The sequence below is a fragment of the Sus scrofa genome, chromosome 1 (genome assembly GCF_000003025.6).
Source record: "Sus scrofa isolate TJ Tabasco breed Duroc chromosome 1, Sscrofa11.1, whole genome shotgun sequence".
Taxonomy (NCBI): Eukaryota; Metazoa; Chordata; class Mammalia; order Artiodactyla; family Suidae; genus Sus; species Sus scrofa.
Window position 1 is genome coordinate 254,985,267 of NC_010443.5, and position 20,547 is coordinate 255,005,813.

Sequence of the window (20,547 nt, forward strand, 5' to 3'; positions counted from 1 at the left end):
TGGGATTGTTTCATTAAAATTTTCCTCCCCTACTACACGGTAAGCTCCACGAGGGCAAGGATACCCCGTTTTTATTTATTATTGAATCTGCAGAGGACATGCTCAATATGTGTGGACTGACTGAATGGAAAAAAGGAAGAGAGGGAAGAAAGACAATAAGGTGTGCAAAGATCTCAGAAAATGGGAAGTTGTAATTACTACATAGTTAGTGCTCAAGAAATACCCACTTAACCATCCCACTCACCCATCCACCCACTCACCCATCTACCCACTCATTCATCCATCATCCACTCACCCATTGATCCAACCATCCATCCTTTCAATCATCCATCCATCCACTTAGCCACCCAACCACTCATCTATGGATCCATCCATCTACCACTTGTCAATCCATCCATTCACCTCCCCATCACTCACTCATCTGTCCATCACCCACTCACCCAATCATCCACCATCCATCTCTCTGCCTGTCTGCTCACCCATTCATCCATCTATCTATGCATCATCCATGCAGTCCATGTTTATGGATCACCCGCTCTGTCCTAGACCCTGTGTCAGCCTCTGGCATAGATCCAGTTTCATGAGGTACAGGCTGGGTACCACCAAGCAGAGACCCTCTGCTCCAGTCAGATGCACTTCTGTCATAACCTTTCTATCACTCTTTGCTCCCCCATGCTCTTTCTCCGAGCCTTGGCAGGTCTACACCTTTCAACTCCTTAAAAATCTCCTTCAGCAAGTCTCTCTTGTCTATAGCGGCTAACTTGAAACCCAGAGAGGTTAAATAACTTGCCAAATATCATGCCATGGTTCAGAGTAGTCCTGAACTTGCAGGCAAGGTCCCAGCCATGCAGGCTGGTTAGTCTCTGCTGTGGGGGGTCATAGAGTAGGGTGATGAGATCGGGCTTGGGAAACAGGCAGCCCTGGCTCTTCTGATCCCTCACTGGGCAAGTAGCTGACCTCTCTGGCAATTGCCACCTGGAGGCTAGTCTCTCCTACCTGGCAGAAGGTGGTGAGGAAGGAAGGAGATAGGCTTGCACCCTGTGGACATAGTAAGGGCACAGAATGTGGCAGTGGCTGTCACATCACAGCAGGGGGTTACCATGTGACCTCAGGAAAAAAATGCCTCTGCCTCTTGATCCCAGTGCATCCCAGGCACCATTCCCTGTGGGAGGGCTTGGAAACGGCTACTGAGTGGGTAGCTGTGGGCAAACCCCACTTTAAGCAGACCTGGCATGAGGAGCTTGGGGTACTGCACAATCCCCTCCCAGCCTGATGGTTTCTCTGCCCTCCATGGGGGCCTGATTCCAGAATCCTAAGACAGGGGCGTTTCATTCATATTCTAATGCAATAGGCACTCTGTAATCCAGCTCAGTGGTATCATGATTCCCATTTCACAGATGGAGAAAGCAAGATTCAGAGAGGAGAAAGGACTTGCTGAGCCAAGCCAGGAATTCAGTCTCAGTTGGCCTAGATGCAAAGTAAACAGTTATTTTAGAAAACAAGGGAAGCCATCATTCTTGTTGCTAATTGAGATTTTTAAAAAATCTTGAAAATGGGCGTGACCCCTGGAGCAAGCAATTTAAATTACTAAGGGTTGGTCACATCAAGGGTACAAAGATACCCTGATCACATACCTCTGCATTATTTATAACAGCCGAAAGCTAGAAACTACCTAAATGCCCATCAGTAAGAGGACTGGCCCAACAAATTACAGAACATTCACATGTGGAATTCCTAAGCAGGCCTTCGAAAGGACTTGTGGAAGAATATCTGATGAGCTGGGAAAGTGTTCATGTCTATTAAGCTACCGAAAAGCAGGTTACAACACAGTTTGCAGAATACTGTTCCATGTGCATATGACATTTAGACAGATGCTGATGGAAAGGAGTGGTTATCTGGAAGATGAGTAATTTTGAGTTTTTTCTCTTTTGGCTTTATGTTTTCTGCCATGAACAGTATTGCTTATATGATTTAAATCTTTAAAAAAATTTAAATTGTCGGCTTCATAGATTTTTAGCTTCAAGAATTTCTGAAACCCCCTGGGTGACTTCCCGCCTCCTGCCAGAAGGTTTAAAGGACATCACTGTGGGGGTGTAGGGGAGTCACTCACCCTCTTCTGCAGACTCCTCTGATTCAGGATCTGGGTGCCCATCAGGCTGTGAGTCCAGGCCCCAGGCCAGTGGCTGCAGGCTCTGCTGGGCCCTGCAGAAGTCCTCTAGGAGCTCAGGGCTGGTAGCACTGGGACAGGGGTCCTCTTCTCCCAAGCTGTGGGTGCCACTCCCATTATCATCCTTTCCCTCTTCAGCCCAGGCCCAGCGCCGACGCCGGGGCCCCTTCCCCAGGCCTGGCTCGGCCCAGTGGACCTCCATCCCGGAGCTGGCCATTGGGGCCTGGCCTGTGCTTCACCTGGGCCCCTTCATCTTCAGGAGATGGAGCTGCTCCTATGGGCACCAGGGTCCCTGCCGACTCCTCTCAGCACCAGCCATCCTGCCTGCGGCCTGTCAGGGACGCAATCAAGGGAGAGCATTAATCCTTGGGTCCCCTCCTTTTTTCAGAAGCAGAATTAGAGTTCCCGTTGTGGATCAGCAGGTTAAGAATCCAACTGGTATCCAGGAGGATGCAGGTTCCATCCCTGGCCTCAATCAGTGGATGAAGGATGCAGCGTTGCCATGAGCTGTGGCATAGGCCGGCAGCTGCAGCTCCAATTCAACCCCTAGGCTGGGAACTTCCATATGCTGTAGGTGAGGCCCTAAAAAGGAAAAAAAGAAAAAAAAAAAAAAAAGCAGCAGAAATTGCCGGCAGGAACCAGAGTCAGAGTGGCTCAGCTCCTAGCTCCACCCCTTTGATGCTATGTGACTTTGACCAAGTCACCCCCCTTGGATTTCTCCATCAGTAAAACTGGGGTATTAATTCCTCTCTCCCTCAAGAGTTTTGTAAAATTACCTGAGCTACAGGACAAGGAACCCAGCAGTGGGCACACAGCAGGTGTCCCATCAGGGCCAGTGTCTGTGATTGCATGCCAGGCTCCACACATGGGCGCTGGGGGAGCCGAGGACCCAGGAGGAAGTAGACAAACAACCAGCAAATACAGATCAAAGTGAGAGCAATGGGGAAGCACAGAGAGGGGCCCTGGGGGTCACCGCAGGCCCAGGAAGTCAGGATAGGGCATCTTTAGAGGCCACATCCTCTGGGAAACTTCCTAGATCACTTCCCACCCCCAACCCCACCCCCTAGCAAGAATTCAGATCATGAATGGGAGAATGATGAAAAGAGCATTCCAATACCCCCAAATAATTGAAAACAAGTACTCAAATGAATGTACGCACGCTCACCTTCCTAACAGCACTATTCGCAATCGCCAAAAGGTGGCAATAACTGGGATGTCCATCCGTGGATGAACAGACACATGAATTGTGGTCCAGCCACACCGTGGACCACCATCCAGCCACAAATCGGCATGAAGCGCTGACACGTGCTACAAAGATGAACCTCAGACACACGGGGCTAAGTGAAAGAAGACAGACCCCAAAGGTCACATATTGTGCGATTCTATCGCTATGAAATACCCCCAGTAGGTGAGTGCATAGAGAAAGCCGAGTAGCGCTTTAGCTGGGGGAGAAGGCAGATGGGAGTGACAGCTGAATGGGCTCAGGTGTCCTTTGGGGGTGATGAAAATGTTTTGGAACTAGATAGAAGTGGTGCTTGCACAACTTTATAAATAGACTAAATGCCACTGAGTTGTTCACTTTAAAATGGTTAATTTTGCCTTATGTAAATTTCCCCTCAATTTTTTTTTTTTCAAAGAGAGCCTTCTAGGCAGAGGAGCCATCAAGTACCAAGGCCTTGAGGCAGGAGGGGGTGACATGGAAGTGGTTTCCTGATGGCCTTGGCATTGGGGACAGGGCTAGGGCTCTGATAACAGAGGGTGGGCATTGGGCGGTGGCGGCCAGACCCAGGGGAGCCTGTTCAGGAGCTTAAGCCCATCCCCGCAGGGGAAAGGACGCCCAGGTGTGGTTAGAAGTTTCTCTCTGGCTGCTTGGGGAGAATGAACCAGAGGGAGAGGCTGGCTGCAGAGGGACCTGTGGCAGCGCAAGGATGGCTGGTGATGGATGGACCTAGAAATGACCACGCTAAGTGAAGTCAGTCAGACAGTGAGACACCAACATCGTAACGCTATCACTTACATGTGGAATCTAAAAAAAGGACACAGTGAACTTCTTTGCATAACAGATCCTGACTCACAGACTTCATGGTTTCCAAATGAGACAGGTGGGGGTGGGGGATGGGGGGTGGGGGATGGGCTGGGGGTTCGGGATGGAAATGCTGTAAAATTGGGTTGTGACGGTCATGGCACAACTGCAAATGTAAGAAAACTCATGGAGTAATTTTAAAATAAAATAAAATAATAAATTAAAATAAAATAAAACAAAACAAAACAAAATAAAATAAAATAAAATAAAATAAAATAAAATAAACAAGGATGGCTGGAGAAGGGCTCCCCCTGCACCTGCTCGCACAAAACAAAACAAAACAAAAATAAAATAAAATAAAATAAAATAAAATAAAATAAACAAGGATGGCTGGAGAAGGGCTCCCCCTGCACCTGCTCGCCTTCTATCCTCTCCTCCTTCCCTTCTCTTCCCCCTGCTCCCATCTCCTACCCCCTCCTTCTTATTCACCCTCTATTTATTTATTCACCCTCTATTTAGCTATGGCTATCGCTTCCCCTGCACCCTGGAAACACAAAGCTGAGAGGCGAGGCAGGATCCCACCCAAGGAGCTCATACAAAGGACCCACACCACAGGTAGGAAAACAGAGGCCAGAGAGTGGAGGGGCCTGGCCCGAAGCCATACATGGGTCAGGACGAGGCTGCCGTGAGAGGTCCCCTTGCAGCCCAGGTCCCAGCTCTTCCCTCTGTGCCACGGAGATGAGAGTAACTCCAGGCCTCGGGACACAGACACATCTGTTTGTCTCTGCAGCCTCGTGAGCAGTTGGGTCTTGGTCAGACCCTTGGTTTGTACAGTTGAGAAAAGTCAGCAGGCAACTATTTCTGGGCAGGGGTTGGTACAGCCTGAGAAAGGCTATCACTTTCCCAAGGGCTGGGGTAGGAACAGGGACTAACATTGTCCCCTCCCTCCCTGGTCACAACCCCTGCTCCTTGGACAAGGTCTCAGGGACCTCACCCTCTTCCTCTGACCCAATCTTCCTCCCTCCCCCCAGAATGTCCCCCAGATCACCCTGGAAGCTTTGCCATGCTCCCCATCACAGATGCTGGGCCCTCTCTGTGCCGGCCCCCTCACAAGGTAAGTCAGTCATAGGAAAACAATTTCCTTTTTTGTTTGTTTGTATTTGGTTTTTTAGGGCCACACCCATGGCATATGGAGGTTCCCAGCCTAGGGGTAGAATTGGAGCTGTAGCTGCTGGCCTACACCACAGCCACAGCAACGCCAGATCCGAGCCACATCTGGGAACCACACCACAGCTCACGGCAACACTGGATCTCTAACCCACTGATGGAGGCCAAGGATCGAACCCACAACCTCATGGCTCCTAGTGGGATTCGTTTCCGCTGCGCCACGACGGGAACTCCGGAAAACAATTTCTAAGTGAGAAAACTAAAGTTCAGCACGGAATAGTGACTTGGCCAGGATCACCTCGCTGGTCAGTGCCAGCAAGATTTGAAACTGTCAACTTCGACTCAGTGAGTAGTCTCCAATTTTTTTTTTAAATCACACAGCTCATCATTAAAGATATATTTGCTCATATACCTAACATATGTATTGCTTATAACGTTATCTACACGCATTCTCACACAAATACGTGTGTTAGAAAAAATGTAACTAAAAATGAGTCTTTAAAAAGATGCAATAGAAAATAACTATTTTAAAAGGAAGTTCTAATGTTTGCTTCCCACACCCTCTTGGGGGGGCCTGTACCCCTCTTGGAAGTCATGGCCAGCTTGGGTGCTCTTATGGTTCTTCTAAGAATGCAGATCCCTAGGTCGACCCAAAGAGAGCTGGACTCTACGGCCCTGGGACAGAGCCCAGGAATCTGCATTTAAACCAGTGCCCTAGGCAGGGCCCACCCTTTGACCCCGACGAAGCCTTCTGGACCCTGCTACCACGGCAGGTGTTGGGGGTGCTAAGAGCCGTTGCTTTTCTCTTTTTGAATCCTCTGCCCAGGAAGGGGCTGCTGGAGGCTTGTGGGTTTTTTGATGTTTTAAAGGGCTCTTTTCTAGCCGTGCCACTGAGCAGCCCGCCCAATCACAGAGGCCTCGGAGGCACAAAGAGGAACATCCTGTCTCCTGGGATGACTCAGTCATCACAGAAATCTCACTGTGACTAGGGGAAGCCGCTCCTCAGAGGCAGCTGCGGTCACTGGCTAGAGTTTTGCACACGTCCCTCAGGCCCCCAAACCTGTGAGCCTTTCCTGAGCAAAACCTCTGCCTTCCAGGCAAGCCATGACCCTTGAGGCCACAGAGCCAGAGACCGGCCGGTCAGCCAGTCAGTCAACAAACACAGGGGTGGCAAGCACATGCCAACCTCACACTGGGATGAGGACACCCGCTCCCTGGGCTGCTGTGAAAGAGAAGCAGGCAGGGTGTTGGAAGAACCAGCTCCTGGGCCTGGTATTACTGCTCCACCATGAACATCTGGGCTTAGGTTTTCCTTGCTGTAAGTCAGAGAAAACATTCTCCACCTGCTCTTCAGGGCCCCGTTGCGGGGGGTGGGGGTGGGGGTGGGGCTGGGAGATAGGGGGCGGGGCCAAGTGAACTTTGAGGTTCCTGGTTGACTTGTTGACTTCTGAGGTCCTATTTCAGAGAAATGAAGATATGTGTGGGCATCCAGGGGATGCAAATTAACCTAAAAAAAAAAAACCCAACTGATGCCCCCCCTACAGTATGCCAAGCACTACCCAAGTCATGAGAAATACACACATGAGTAAAAGCGTTCTGCAATTTCAAGGAAGGGTTCCAGAAGGGTGCATGTAGAAGGAAGCATTAAGCTGGGCCTGAGAGACAAAGAGGATCTGGGGGAGAAGACTGAGGGAGGACATTCCCGGCGGAGGGAACAGCATTGGCGAAGGCACAGAGGTCTGAAAGTATGAACAGAACCTGGCAGAGAACTGTGGCAGGGGTCCTTGAGTGGCGGACGAAGGCAGGCTGGTTCTAGTCAGCCTTTTTTTTTTTTTTGTCTTTTGTCCTTTTAGGGCCACACCCACAGCATATGGAGGTTCCCAGGCTAGGGGTCGAATCGGAGCTGTAGCTGTTGGCCTACACCACAGCCGCAGCAATGCCAGATCCAAGCCACATCTGCAACCTACACCACAGCTCACAGCAATGCCAGATCCTTCACCCACTGAAAGAGGCCAGGGATTGAACCTGCAACCTCATGGTTCCTAGTCGGATTTGTTTCTGCTGCGCCACAAAGGGAAGTCCCTAGTCAGCCTTCTTGAGGTCCCAGGGCAGCTCCCGAGGGGCAGTGGGTTGGGGGAAGGCTGAGCTGTGTGGAGGCTGAGCCCAGGAGGGCCCTGTTGGCACTAAGTCCCCTCAAGGCCTGGGCTGTCCTCGTGGGGCCGGTTTCTCCAGGGGTTAAAGGGTCCTGCCAGCCCCACAAGGAAGAACCACCCACTACCCCCTCCTCTTGTATGTCTCCCCCCTCCAACCACATCACTTCCGCCCCCGGCTCTCTTGAGGATCTAGGAGACCCTTGGGGTCTCTTTCTCCACTTTCTGAGTGGGTCAGCCACCTCCCCAGGGCTCCTGTGCCCCTCCGCCCCAATCTGAAAACCCTTCCCTTTACGGCTCAACCCACAGATGCTCCTCTGCCAGCTTCAGCCACGCAGCCCACCTCTGCCTCCCCAGGCCCGCTGAAGCTGCTTACCATCCAGCCAGAGCTCCCCAGGGCGCCACCACCCCGCGCAACTCCCACCCAGACCCTGACGTCTTCCAGATGTGGAAACGGAGCTGCAGAGAGGTGGCCGGCTCTCAAGACCTTCTGGAAGTGTGGCCAGGGATTCAAACCCAGGGCTTGGGACTCTGAAACCAAGTCCATGAGACCTGGTGGGGTGGTAAGAGGAAGAAAAAGGAAGACAGCCCCCCTCCCACCCCCATCAAGCGGCTGGGCCCCTCCAAAAAGGCTGGACTTTTGAGCTCAGAGCCCCAAACTCAGCTGCGCTCCCTGACCAGCTGGCAGGGCGCAGGGACCTGCTGTTCTCAGGGGGTTCCCACCAGCCAGTTGAAACGAGCCACGTCCCCATCTGGATGTGCCCCTCGCCCAGTCCGGCAGCAGAGGCAGAGGAGGAAAAGGAAAGTTACCCCTGGCTGCTGGGGTCTCCTGTCTCACCAGCCTGAAGGGCTGGGCTGGGTCGGCTGGCCCATCCCCAGCTCCTCTCCTTCCCCCTACGCAGCAAGAGGGGCCACTCTTTCGTGGGGAGTCCCTGCTGCCTCCCAGCTGCTCCCCACCTGTGCATCGTGTCTGAGGCTCCTTAGCTGCCTGTGGGACTAACTCTCCACGTGCAGGCGAGGCCATCCCAGGCTCAGGGAGGGCCCGGCGCACGCCCAGGTTCACGGAGATCAGAATCAGAGCTCAGACTGGGACCCAGCATCTCGAGGCTGGAGAAAATTCCCCCCAAATCCACCCTTGCCCCGGGGGCCGGGCTCCCGTAAGCCAGAGAGAAGTAACACAGCTGCCACAGCTGTAACTTCCTGGCTGGGCTGGTCCAGCCGCCCAGACTGTCCCAGAGAGCCTGTGACTGGCCAGTCCAGGGGGAAGGCGGCTCCCCTAACCCCCGCCCTTCTCCACTCCCTTACCTCTCCCGGGCTCCACCACCATCCTCCTGGCCCAGGCTCAGAGGACCTGCATGTGAGGTCTTTGTTCCAAACCTAGGGAGCCCCCTGCCTCCATGGCGCCCTGGCCCGCCTCCAGGCTGCTCTGCCAGCCCCAGCCGCTGCTCACAGACAAGCATCGCTCCCCACCTCTCCCCGCCCCTGCTGCGGCTGAGGCCGCCTCGGCAGGAAGCGCCCAGCCTGATTTCCTACAAGTGTTTGTCAGAAGGAGGGGGTTTGTCTGCCTGCAGAGTGAGCGTGAGCAGAAGGAGTTTAACCCCTTGCAGGCCCTCTGTGGGTCTGCACCTCTCGGGAAAGGACTCAGGGAAACTTCCAATGTCAGAGCTTGGGACCATCTCAGCCAAAGTACAGACTGGGAACAGTAATGCCCAGAGAAGGTCAGAGGCATGGCCAAGGTCACACAGCAGGCTGAGCCTGGGAGGAGGCCTCCAGCAGCCTCAACCCTCTGAGAGCTTTCTGTGTAGCCCCTGCCATCCAAGACATGACGTTGACTAAGGCGCCCTCTCTCATGAGGGCACAGTACCCACCTGTACAACAGGAGCTCAGATTGGATGCTTGCCTGATGCTCTTCCGGCTCTGACTCTCTGTCCTATCTGTCAATATGCTACCCAACACCTCAGGGAGGCTGCAAGGATTCCAGCCATCCCACCCACTGTCCACACCCCAAGCTGAGCCTGTAATTACAGTGGAATTTCTAGGATGCTTGGAGGTGGGAATTATTGCCCCCATAATTCCCAGGGTTCATCAGAGGGCGGGCTGCCTTTTCTCCAGACCCTCTCATCCCATTCATTCATTTGACCACTACTTACTGAGCTCCCACTGTGTGCTGGGTGCTTTTGTAGGTTCTCGAATATGGCAGGGCACAAGGCAGGCCAAGCCCTGGCGCCACTTGGGTGGAGACACAGACAATAAACAAACATGGGGAGGGTTGTGAATAAGAGAGGGTGAGATGGGGTGGGTGGTGATCCGTACGCCAGGCTGCTTTGGCTAACACTGATGCCTGGGGCTCTCCCAGACCAGCAGAACCCATCTCTGAGCATCAGGGATTTTAAAGTGTCCCAGGCAACTGGGATGTGTAGCCCTAGTGGAGAATCCATGGGTCAGAGACTAACAGGTTGGGGTGAAGGGTTTAGGGGTGGCCGGAAAGTTCTCTGTGAGAAGGTGACATTCAAACAAGGGACCAGAAGAAAGAGATAGGCAGGAGCAAGCCACAAGAAGGGCTGATGACAAAGTATGCTGGAAGGTCAAGGGCAAAGGGTAAGGTGGGAACCGCAAAGGGCTGCTGCCAAGATCTACTTGCGAAGTGCAGAGTCGGGGAGGCCGGCGGGGGTTGGGGGGGCGGGGGGCGCGGGGAGGGTTCAGGGGTTGGGGCTGCAACATGAATGAATGAATAAAGGAATGAATGCTTCCAAGGCCAGTTTGCGAATATCCAGCAAAATTAGAACCAGGGCCCCTCATCCCAGGAATTACTCCTTCCATATATCCCCCCTTCCCCCCCTTTTAGCCACATCTGGAGCAGAGCCAAACCCCTCCCTGCCAGCTCTGGTGACCATGTGGGCCATTGTATGAGGGGCGGGGCCCCCCCCGACACCCCGTCACTCACTCACCCTCCCTCCCTGGCCATTAACCCAGCCAGCACTGCCATCAAGGCCAGGTGGCTGCTGCTGCCAGGCACGCCCCATGGCCCCTGGATAACCCCAGACCCAGCTTAGGGGCAGCCGCCTAACTCTCTAACTCCGAGGGAAACAGCCTCCCATGTTCTCTGTTCCATGTCCTAGACACTGACCCCCACCCCCGCCGCCACTCCCGCCAATGCTCCTTCCTGCCTTCACTTGTGTGGTGCCCCCTCCTGGCACAGCATCTCCACCCACGGGCCAAGTTCTACTTCACCGAGCTGAGCTCATGCACTATCCCGCTGCCCTCAAACCCAGCCTTCTGCAGCTCGGCCCATCTTTCAGCCAGGTGCCCAAGCCAGATCCGCCCGTCCTCCTGGACACTCCCCTCTCCCTTAACCAATAACCCACTCCAACAATCCCACCCTCTCCACAACCAAGCCGTCATCAGCGCCTGTTGATTTTATTCCCTAAATCTCACCACGATCTGTCCCCTCGCTGCCCCCACCCTCACAGCCTCTTGCAACCTCACCTCTCCTGGAAAGCTCTTGGGTCCCTCCAACCCATTCCTCATGCCGCACCCAGGGTTCTTCCTAAAACAGAAGCAGCCGAACATGGCCCTTCTGTGCCTAAAACCCTCTGCCATCTGCCCATGGCTCTGAGAAGGAAGGCGAAAGTCCACAAGCTGGCCGCTGCTCCAGCCTCTCCCTACTCAGGGTGCTCGGGTGACACGGGTTCCTCACCACCCCTGGGACAAATGCATGGTGCTCCCCTCATCACGCAAGCCCCTTCTTTGCCCTGGCAACTTCGGGCAGCCTGCAGATCCCAGCCCCGTGTGCCCTCCTCGGGGACTCGCCATGTGGAATTAGACCCTTAGGTCTGCCAGCCTGCCAACCGGGAACTCTGTCAAAGGGCACCATGACATCCCAGGGCCCTGCACAGAGAAGCCCTGACACAAGAGGAACACAGTCGGCCCAAGCTGGGTGATCTACTGAATCCAGCCAGCCGCCCCAGCCTGCCTTGCGACCCTCACAACAACCCAGTGAGGCTGATGCAACGTCCCCATTTTACAGGTGGGTAAACAGAGGCCCTGAGAGCCCCAGCAACTTGCCCACAGTCACAAAGCTGGCAAGGAGTGCCACAAGGCACTGACACACAGAGACCCGACTCTTAACGACCACGCTTGGTGCTCACCCCGTGTAGCCAGCAGAGCTGGCTAATGACGCGGGCACCAAAAAATCCAGACTGGAGCTGATTACCGACCCGTTGCAATTGAGGAAACCAATGTCCCAACTTTAAAAGGAGGCTCCTGGTTCCTCACAGAGCCTTTGGGTTTTCTGAGGTACTTTCTCATCCTTCATAGCACGAGATGCTTAAGAACAAACAGCTCTGGGAAGTGGGCAGATCAGGGTATGATTCCATTGTCTGGGTCAGGAAACTGAGGCCCAGAGATGGGGAAGAGACTCGTGCTCGGTCACCCAACAGAAACAAACAAACAAGCAAACAGAGACCTTTGACCTCTACTGCCAGGGCTGGAGTACTTCCATCAGAAGCACACCCACGTGAGGCCGCATCTGCCCACGCCGGCCAGCCCTCACCCCCGGAGCCCAGTAAGCCCTCGGCCATTTGTTCCCCAGCCCCCTGTCACGATGCTCTAACAGCGAGTGGCCATTTCTCAGCCACTCTCCCCCTGCCCACCCTCTCTCCTCCCTCCCTGTCTCCACAGTCATCCTTGAGCCCCATCTAAGTGTCTGGCACATAAACCAGATGGAAGGTGAATCTCTTTCCTCAAGCCTTCCGCTGCCGCCCAGGACACGGTCCAGGACGGGGGTGGCATCGCTCACTGATGTGATCAGCCCTGGACGGTCACGCCTTCACACGAAGTCGTGAGTCCCAGGGCGTACTGGGGGGCCGCCAGGCTTCTCAGCCACCCTGGAGGAAACCAGGGGTTGGCGGCTTCAGGATTCATGGGGGTTTAAGGCTGTTATTTCATCCTCAGCCCCTCCTTGAGTTCCTGACATCTCCCTTCCCTGGCGAAGGAATGAAAACCCACCCTGCGCTCACTCACACCTCCCTTCCCCGGGGTGCTGAATTTACCCTTGTGGTTAAAATGCACGGGTGTTGGGGTGAGGAGGCAGGAGAGAGGATATCGGGCGTGGACCCAGAAGAACGGATGGACTCCTGGATTGGGAAGTAGGGACCCATGTTCCAGCCTGAGGGGTGCTGGATAAGTGCTTTCCCAGTCTCTGAATCTCGGCGCCTCGGGACATAATGAGGTTCTCTCTGAGGTTATCAGCAGTGACCTTCCAGCACTAAATCTCCTGGGGGGTTCTTTGATTCCACTTGCCCACACAGGCACAAACACTGTGCTGGTGGGAGGCTGTGGGGAGCAGGGGTTTAGGGCTCATGGGCTTTGTGAACAGTCAGGGACCTCCAGGTTCTCTCTTAAAAGCTGTAGGGCCCGGAGTTCCTGTCATGGCGCATTGGAAACAAATCTGACTAGGAACCATGAGATTGCGGGTTTGATCCCTGGCCTTGCGCAGTGGGTTAAGGATTCAGCATTGCTGTGAGCTGTGGTGTAGGTTGCAGACGCAGCTCAGATCCTGTGTTGCTGCAGCTATGGTGTAGGCTGGCAGCTACAGCTCCAATTCAACCTCTAGCCTGGGAACCTCCAAGTGCTGTGTGTGCAGCCCTTAAAAAAAAAAAAAAGAAAGAAAAAGAAAAAAGCTGTGAGGGCTTAGGCAAGTCACTTAACCTCTCTGAACCCCAAATTCTTTTTCTGTAAAACAGAGGTAATACCAACTTTACAGGATCCTCAGTCAATGAAATGATGTACTTAAAGCCCTGGCCAGGGCCCTGCTGGCACAGAACTCATGGCTCAGGAATAAATGACTCTGGCCATAACCATGAAACGCCCATATGGCCTGTTCCCTGCAGGACTGAGTTGAATTTTCCTGGCTCTGTCACTTCCCTACTATCAGCCGTAGCGCAAGCTTTGTGTCCTTTACACAAAGAGGGACAGCGGGGAAGTTCCCTGGTGGCCTAGTGGTTAGGACTCAGCGCCTTCACTGCTTCGGCCTGGGTTTGATCCTGGGTCTAGGAACTGAGATCCCACAGCAAGCTGCTGGATTGCATGGCCATAAATACATACATACATAAATGGGACAGCTGGCCTGGGCACCAAGTAGAGAGAAATGCCACCATCTCCTGTGACCCTCTTACCAGGTCTGGGAGGTGGTGGTGCTCACTGATCCAGCTAGAAAGTCTGCCCTACCCTGAATCATTAAGGAGGGGAGGAAAAAGGCCTTCCTCAGTTACAAGGAAGGTGCAGTCATATTGAGGAAAACACACACAGGCAGACACAGACACTCAGTACACACACACACCCCCACGCTCGAATTTATGGTCCATGGAAAGAATCAAACCAAACAATGTGCGCCTGTGCCGAGAATGCATTGCTAAGAGCAAAACTGTGTTGCACACCTATTCTGCAAAGGTCTTTCCATGGATCTCATTATTTAATCCTCATCCTGATCCAAGGAGGTAGGAATTATTAATGCCCCTTTCACAGGAGAGGAAGCCGGGTTTAAATCAAGCTGTCTAAACCCAGACACTACTATCTTAATCACTTTGCAACTGTATCTTACGGTAGGTGGAAAGGCTGGAAACAACCTCAGTGTCCATTGACAGGGGATCATTAAAATAAATGACGATCTCGCCACTCAAAGTGATATCATGCAGCTATTGGTAGTCATACTGTAGAAGAATATGAAGTGATGTACAAAACTGCGATCTGTTAAGTGAACAAGCTTATAAAATAATACACATCTAGGTTGAGTCTATTAAAGACAAACCCAGTAAAAAATGGAGGGAGGGAAGCAGGAGGGAAGAAGAGACAGAGGCTCTCCAAAATGTTTAGTTATCGCCGGGTAGAAAGCCATAGCCAGTTCACTCTCTTTCCTGATGTGTATTGTCTAAAAATAACAGTTGTTTTAAAAAAGAGTAAAGCGACCATTTACCATTCTTAAAAAAACAAAGTGTAACAAACAAAAGCCACTGCTACACATCCGTGCAGGGCTTCATTCTGATGGGACCTTGGTTCCCACCCTCCTTGGTTTCCCTGATGCTGAAAGCTAGGGAGAGGGACTGGGCTCTTCCAGGGCCTTTGCAGCTCTGATCTTCTGTGACATTCTGTACCCCCATCCCACACCTTCTTGTTTCCTCTTTTTATTTTATTTTTTAATTATTATTTTTTCCCTTTTAGGGCCGCAACTGCAGCAGATGCAAGTTCCCAGGCTAGAGTTCAAAATGGAGCTGCAGCTGCCAGCCTATGCCACAGCCACAGCCACGCCAGAACTGAGCCATTTCTGTGACTTACGTCACAGCTCACGGCAACACCAGATACTTAACCCACTGTGCAATGCCAGGGATTGAAACTGCATCCTCACAGACACTATGGCAGGGTTCTTAACCTGCTGAGCCACAATGGGAATGCTCTTCCTCTTTTTAGACCTGACACCGTGTGCTTTTTCACATGGCACAGATAGTTTATGCAACATGTAGGATAATGTGAAGATCACTAAAAGGAAAGGGAGCAATCCTACCCTTAGTCACTCTTAACAGCTTGGGACACGGCATGTGTGGTCTCACTGGAGCTTCAGAATCAGGCATTTAACAGAGGAGGAAAGGTTCAGAGAGGTTAGACAACTTGCCCAAAGCCACTCAGCACATTAAGAGCAGAGTTAGAGCTGCACCCACAAGTCTATCATTACCCTCCAAATGAATCTCTGACGTTGGGGGGCTGAGTACAGCCTCCTGGACCCCAAGGTCCCTCCTGGTCCTTGGTCCTTGGCTGTGGTCCCAAGACTCGGAGAAGACTCACAGCTGGACATCCAACTCTGGCTTTGACCTCTGGCCCCTCCCTGACAAGAGGCTCAGCCTGGAGTCGGGGTGGGGGTGGGGGATGCTGGCAAAGATCTAAAGAGATGGTGCCAGACCACCCCTGGGAGCAGAGGGTCTCTCTCTGCAGCTGAGCTGGAGCTTGGCTGACACTTGGCAAGGAAGATCAGAGCCAAGATGGGACTGTAGACCGGAATCGAGGCGGGATCAAGAAATTAATTAATTAATTAACGAATTAATATTTTAGGGCTGCGCCCACCAGCGTATGGAGGTTCTCAGGCTAGGGGTCGAATCAGAGCTACAGCTGCCGGCCTCCATCATAGACACAGCAACGCCAGATCTGAGCCATGTCTGCAGCCTATACCACAACTCACGGCAACGCTGCATCCTTTCACCCGCTGAGCGGGGCCAGGGATCGAAGCCATATCCCTGTGGATACTAGTCGGGTTTGTTACCGCTGAGCCACCATGGGAGCTCCAGAACGGGAAATTTAAAATGTGAGGGTTTGGGGGCAGAGGGGCCTGGGTCCAAAGCTGGCATTTCTGACCTTAGATATGTTTCCAGATCTCCCTCTATCCTCATCTGCAGATGAGGGGGACCCTGTGCTCAGGGACGTGCTTGTAAACTAACGGGACAGTATGTTTGCCAGGCTTAGCACACAGGAAGAGCTCAGAAAACGAGGGGGGCTGTTAGCCTCCCCCTGGCTCCCCTGGTCAACCAGCTCCTCTTCCCGGCTGCCCTGCCCCCAACTCATGCTCCAATCGCCTCAGATAAATCTTCTTAGCGCATCATTCTGGCCAAGCCTTTCCCTGCTTAAAGTCCATCAATGGCTGCTGTTACTTTCAGGTTTGAGGCCAGACTTTTGGGCTTGGAATTGAGGCTCCTAATGACCTATCCCCAAGCCAGAGAGGGCTGCTGCACTGCACAACTCGTATCACAGAGGAGCCTTCTCATCTCATAAAAGTTTCCTTTCAAAACCCCACAGTTGAGGGGAGCTGTGGTGGGGTGCAGGGCTGCTGGTGAAGCTTCCTGCCCCACCAGGAATCCTCCAACTTCTGGCAGCCATGCAGAGCAAGGCTGGTCTTCCATCACCCAACACCCTTCACATGCAGTTCTCTTATTAAAAAAGAAAAAAAGGGAAGGAGAAGAAAAAGCCCCGAATTGTGGCATTTACTAATTTCTGTAATGTAAATACCCTTACTATGGTCAATTTCAAGCTACCAACACGATGTCACTGAACACAGTACTGGGAAGAGAAACACACAATTGGCTGGCACCAGATGACACACCTTTGCAACATCCCAAAGTAAGGATCAACTAATCTTAATGAAGAGTTCTGTGACCTCTAAGGTGAGCGACTTAACATCTCTGATCTCAGAGGTCTCATTTGTAAAATGAAATAGTAACAGCACCCATTGTATGCCAACAATATGAACACTAAGTGATATAATCTAGGCTATAAACAACAGTGTATTGAATACCATACCATATGTATGGCTCTGTATTGGGCACAAAGAGGATGATGGGTAATAAGATGAACAAGAGCTCCTGCCTGCCCCCCAACTCATGCTGGTAAAACCCTTGCCTTGGCACAGCGGCTGGAACAGAGTATTCTATAGCCACTAGCTGTTGTTATTGTTGCTATTCCTTCCGTTCTCTGAGCCTCAGTTTCCTTATCTCCAAACTTAGAATGTGGCCTGAACAACACTTTCTAATGCCACATCACTTGAACCTTAAAGTGGCATTTCCATTCCCATTCTACAGAGGGGAAAACTGAGGCACTCAGAACTGAAGCCAGGGTGAGGATTCAATCCAAGTTCTTCTAACTTCCAGTCTCCAGATCTGTCCCACCTCCCAGGACTGAGGAAACATAAAAAGGACCTGGAATTCAGCTAGTGATTCAGCTGGATGCTTAAAAAACTCTTTCGGAGTTCCTGCTGTGGTTCAGCAGAAATGAACCTGACTGGTGTGTGTGTGGACGCCAGTTCAATATCCGGCCTCGCTTAGTGGGTTAAGGATCTGGCATTGCTGTGAGCTGTGGTGTAGGTCACAGACATGGCTTGGATCTGTCTGGTGCTGCTCTGACTGTGGTATAGGTTGGCAGCTGTAGCTCCAATTCAGTCCCTAGCCTGGGAACTTCCATATGCCAAGGGTGTGGTCCTAAAAAAAAAAAAAAAACACCCCAAACCCTTTCTTCCCCACCTCATGAGGATAAATGGAAATGCTCTTGGTGTGCACTAGTTTCCAAAATACCCTCTCAGCATGACAGCCGTGGTGCCGGGACCACTCCCAGTCTCTCTGGAAACCCTGGCGTTTCTGGTGGACTCCACAGGCTGATGGGAGCTGATGAAACCCCCTTGCAAGAAACAACCCAATCACATGTTTCAAATGCAAACCACCGGACTTTGGGAAGCAAAGGTCTCACGTGGGCACTTTCTCCTTCTTTCTGAAGAACTGAGACTGCCTTTGGGAATAAACCAAATAGTCCCCCAAAGACCATGGTGTCCATCCCCTTTTGGTAAGTAAGCCAGACTTAGGCCCCCTCAAATGGATAGGCAGAAATTCTCTTTCTTGACAGAACAAAACCAACATGCAAAAAATAAAATCTATCAACTCCAAAGAAGGTGCCTGGAAATGTCTCTTTGGAAGTCCCTATATGTATCTAACCTCAGTCCTTCATGCTTCAGTTTTAATCTTTTCTTCTCCTTCCCATCTAGAGGACAGGAACAATGTCTCTTTTTACTGTGGCCTCTCTCAGCTTCTCTTCTCAGCTCCCAAATAGCCCGGATTCGTTATCAGTAACTTTGCTTTCCAACTTTCTTACCTAGAAGAAGCTTTAGAAACGCAGATAATGACCCACTCCAACCTGTTTTTTTGTTTGTTTGTTTCCCCCAAAAGAAGCCAGGGGAAGGAGCAGGGAAGAGTCTTGTCCAAGGTGGCGCAGCAAAAAGCCTCTGGTTCTGCGAGTGCCAGACCCTTCACACTGGGGAGAAGCCAGCTCTGTGCCCGCCCCGCCGTGCGCCCTTGGGCAAGTCTCAGCCTCGCTTTGAGCCTCAGTATCGCCATCTGTGTATCGAGAGAGGCTGGCCTTATTCCTGCAGTCCGGTTCAGTTCCTACCACTGCCGGAGCTGCCCACCCTCGCGCTGGCCCCTGCCCTACCTCCCTACCCCTGCCAAAAAGAGGAAAAGAAACTTGCGTTAGGCGTCCGGGGAGGACGTGTGGCTCCGAGTTGTCAGGCTGCGCAGGTTGTTGCCGGGTGAACGAATATCACACAAATCCCAGGGCAGAGAAGTCCCACCTCTCCCGTAACCACAGCTACCCGGGCCACACCTCCAACCCAAACACTGCCTGAGGCCCCGCCAAGGACCACCCCCGGATTCCCTGGGGACCCCTCCCCTCCCTGTGCCCAGCCACAGCTGGAAGAGAGAGAGGGAGAAAAAAGGTCTACGCCCCCATTGCGCGGAGGTGGAGACTGAGGCTTGAGGGTGGCCTCAAAGACGGCGGGGTTTGGAATCGGACCCTGATAGCTAGTCCAGGGTTCCCTCTCATTCCCGGAGCCGTGATCCGTCTCCTTCCTGTGCGCAGGGGTTTCCACGTGGGAGAGACCGAAAGCAGCTCGGTCCCTGTGGTTCCGAGCTCATCCACGCTGTCCACTCTCCTCCCCATTCCCCCGACGGAGAAACTGAGACCCAGCGAGGGGCCAGGACCCGCCCCAGACCCACCGCGAGCCCCTCCCCGAGTCTCACCTGCCGGCCGCCGCGGCGCGCGGGTGGTTTCCTGGAGTTGAGCGGCAAACAAAGGCCTCCAATCCGGGCGCGGGGCGGGGCGACGACATTTTGCATAATCCGGGAGGCCCGCCTGTGACGGCCTGGGCGCGGCCCTAGGAGGCGCGGTCTCTGGAAGTTCCACCAATCACAGAGAGGCGGCAGCCTACGGCCCTCCCCCAGGGGTTTGGAGGCGGCCCTGGGACTGAAAATCTCAAATCTGGGAGAGTGCGTGTCCTTCTGGAACCCGCCCGACTGCAGATGGGAGACTGAGGCCTGGAGTTAAGACGTTTGTGCAGGATCGCACAGAGCCACAATGAGAAAAAAAAACACAATTTTTTTTTGGTTTGCTTTTGCTTTTTAGGGCCGCACCCGCAGCATATGGAAGTTCCCAGGCTAGGGGTTGATTCGGAGCTACAGCTGCCTGCATGCGCCACAGCCACAGCAACGCAGTTTCTGAGCCCCGTATGTGACCTAACCCCTCAGCTCACAGCAACGCGGATCCTTAACCCATTGAGCGAGACCAGGGGTCGAACCCACATCCTCATGGTTCCTAGTCGGATTTGTTTCCGCTGCACCACGTCGGGAACTCCAAGAGGAGTTGGCACAGAAAAGATCACAGGAACTCCAAAACCACAAACTTTGATAGCTGAAATGACTGGTTCATAACAGTTATAATAAAGTTTTCTTGAGCACTTAACGACGTGTCAGATACTGTGGTATACTCTTGCTATGCTCAGTCCTCTCCTATGAGATAGGTAGGTATTACCATCACCTCCCCAAGCGCATTCTACTCCAAATCATCATTAGATAAGCAGGGAAACGCAGGCCTGGAAAGAGATGAGAACTAGCCCAAGGTCCTGCAGTGAGAATGGGACATAAATGATCCATTATTCACAGAAAGCTCACTGTGAAGGGTGGCAGTGTAAGGTGTCAAACTGGCCTAGGCTCTCGCCCTACTTCTGCTGCTGGCTGCTAGCATGTAAATGGAATTTTTAACTCACTTCACAGGGTTGCTGAGGGGAGTAAATAAATAAGCATAGCATTAGGTATATAAGAAATAAATGAATAACACTAATTTAAAGGGTTGCTCAGGAGTTCCCATCGTGGCTCAGCAGAAACAAACCCGACTAGTATCCATGGGGGCATAGGTTTGATCCCGGGCATCGCACAGTGGGTCAAGGATCCCGTGTTGTTGTGGCTGTGGTGTAGGTGGGCAGCTGTAGCTCCGATTTGACCCTCGGCCTGGGAACGTCTATGTGTGTGACCCCCAAAAAAGCACCCCCCCCCAAAAAAAGTTTCCTAGACCAGTCCTATTTCACAGAGGGAAGGGGGTATGATAGGCCCAGAGACAGGAAGTGAGTTGCCCAAGGTCTGGCATCCAGCTGTGTTGCAGGCCAGTTCTCTTTCCTCTTGGCAGAA

General features: G+C 52.6%; 1 protein-coding gene across 9 annotated transcripts in view; it reads right to left on the bottom strand.

Moving 5' to 3' along the window:
• Window positions 1-19,187, bottom strand: part of AKNA (AT-hook transcription factor) — a 61,580-nt gene extending 42,393 nt beyond the window's left edge. For 3 of the 9 annotated variants that reach the window (XM_005660367.3, XM_021067941.1, XM_021067933.1), the window contains exons 1-2: window positions 8,813-8,971; window positions 2,111-2,498 (exon numbers count right to left, since the gene is read on the bottom strand). In XM_005660367.3, the coding sequence (XP_005660424.1) occupies window positions 2,111-2,384 (274 nt within the window). In that variant the 5' untranslated portion in view covers window positions 2,385-2,498; window positions 8,813-8,971. Of the gene's footprint in view, window positions 1-2,110; window positions 2,499-3,332; window positions 4,175-8,464; window positions 8,780-8,812; window positions 8,974-19,107 lie in introns of those variants that run through there. The other 6 variants (XM_003480581.4, XM_021067924.1, XM_005660368.3 and 3 more) reach the window with 5 other exon arrangements.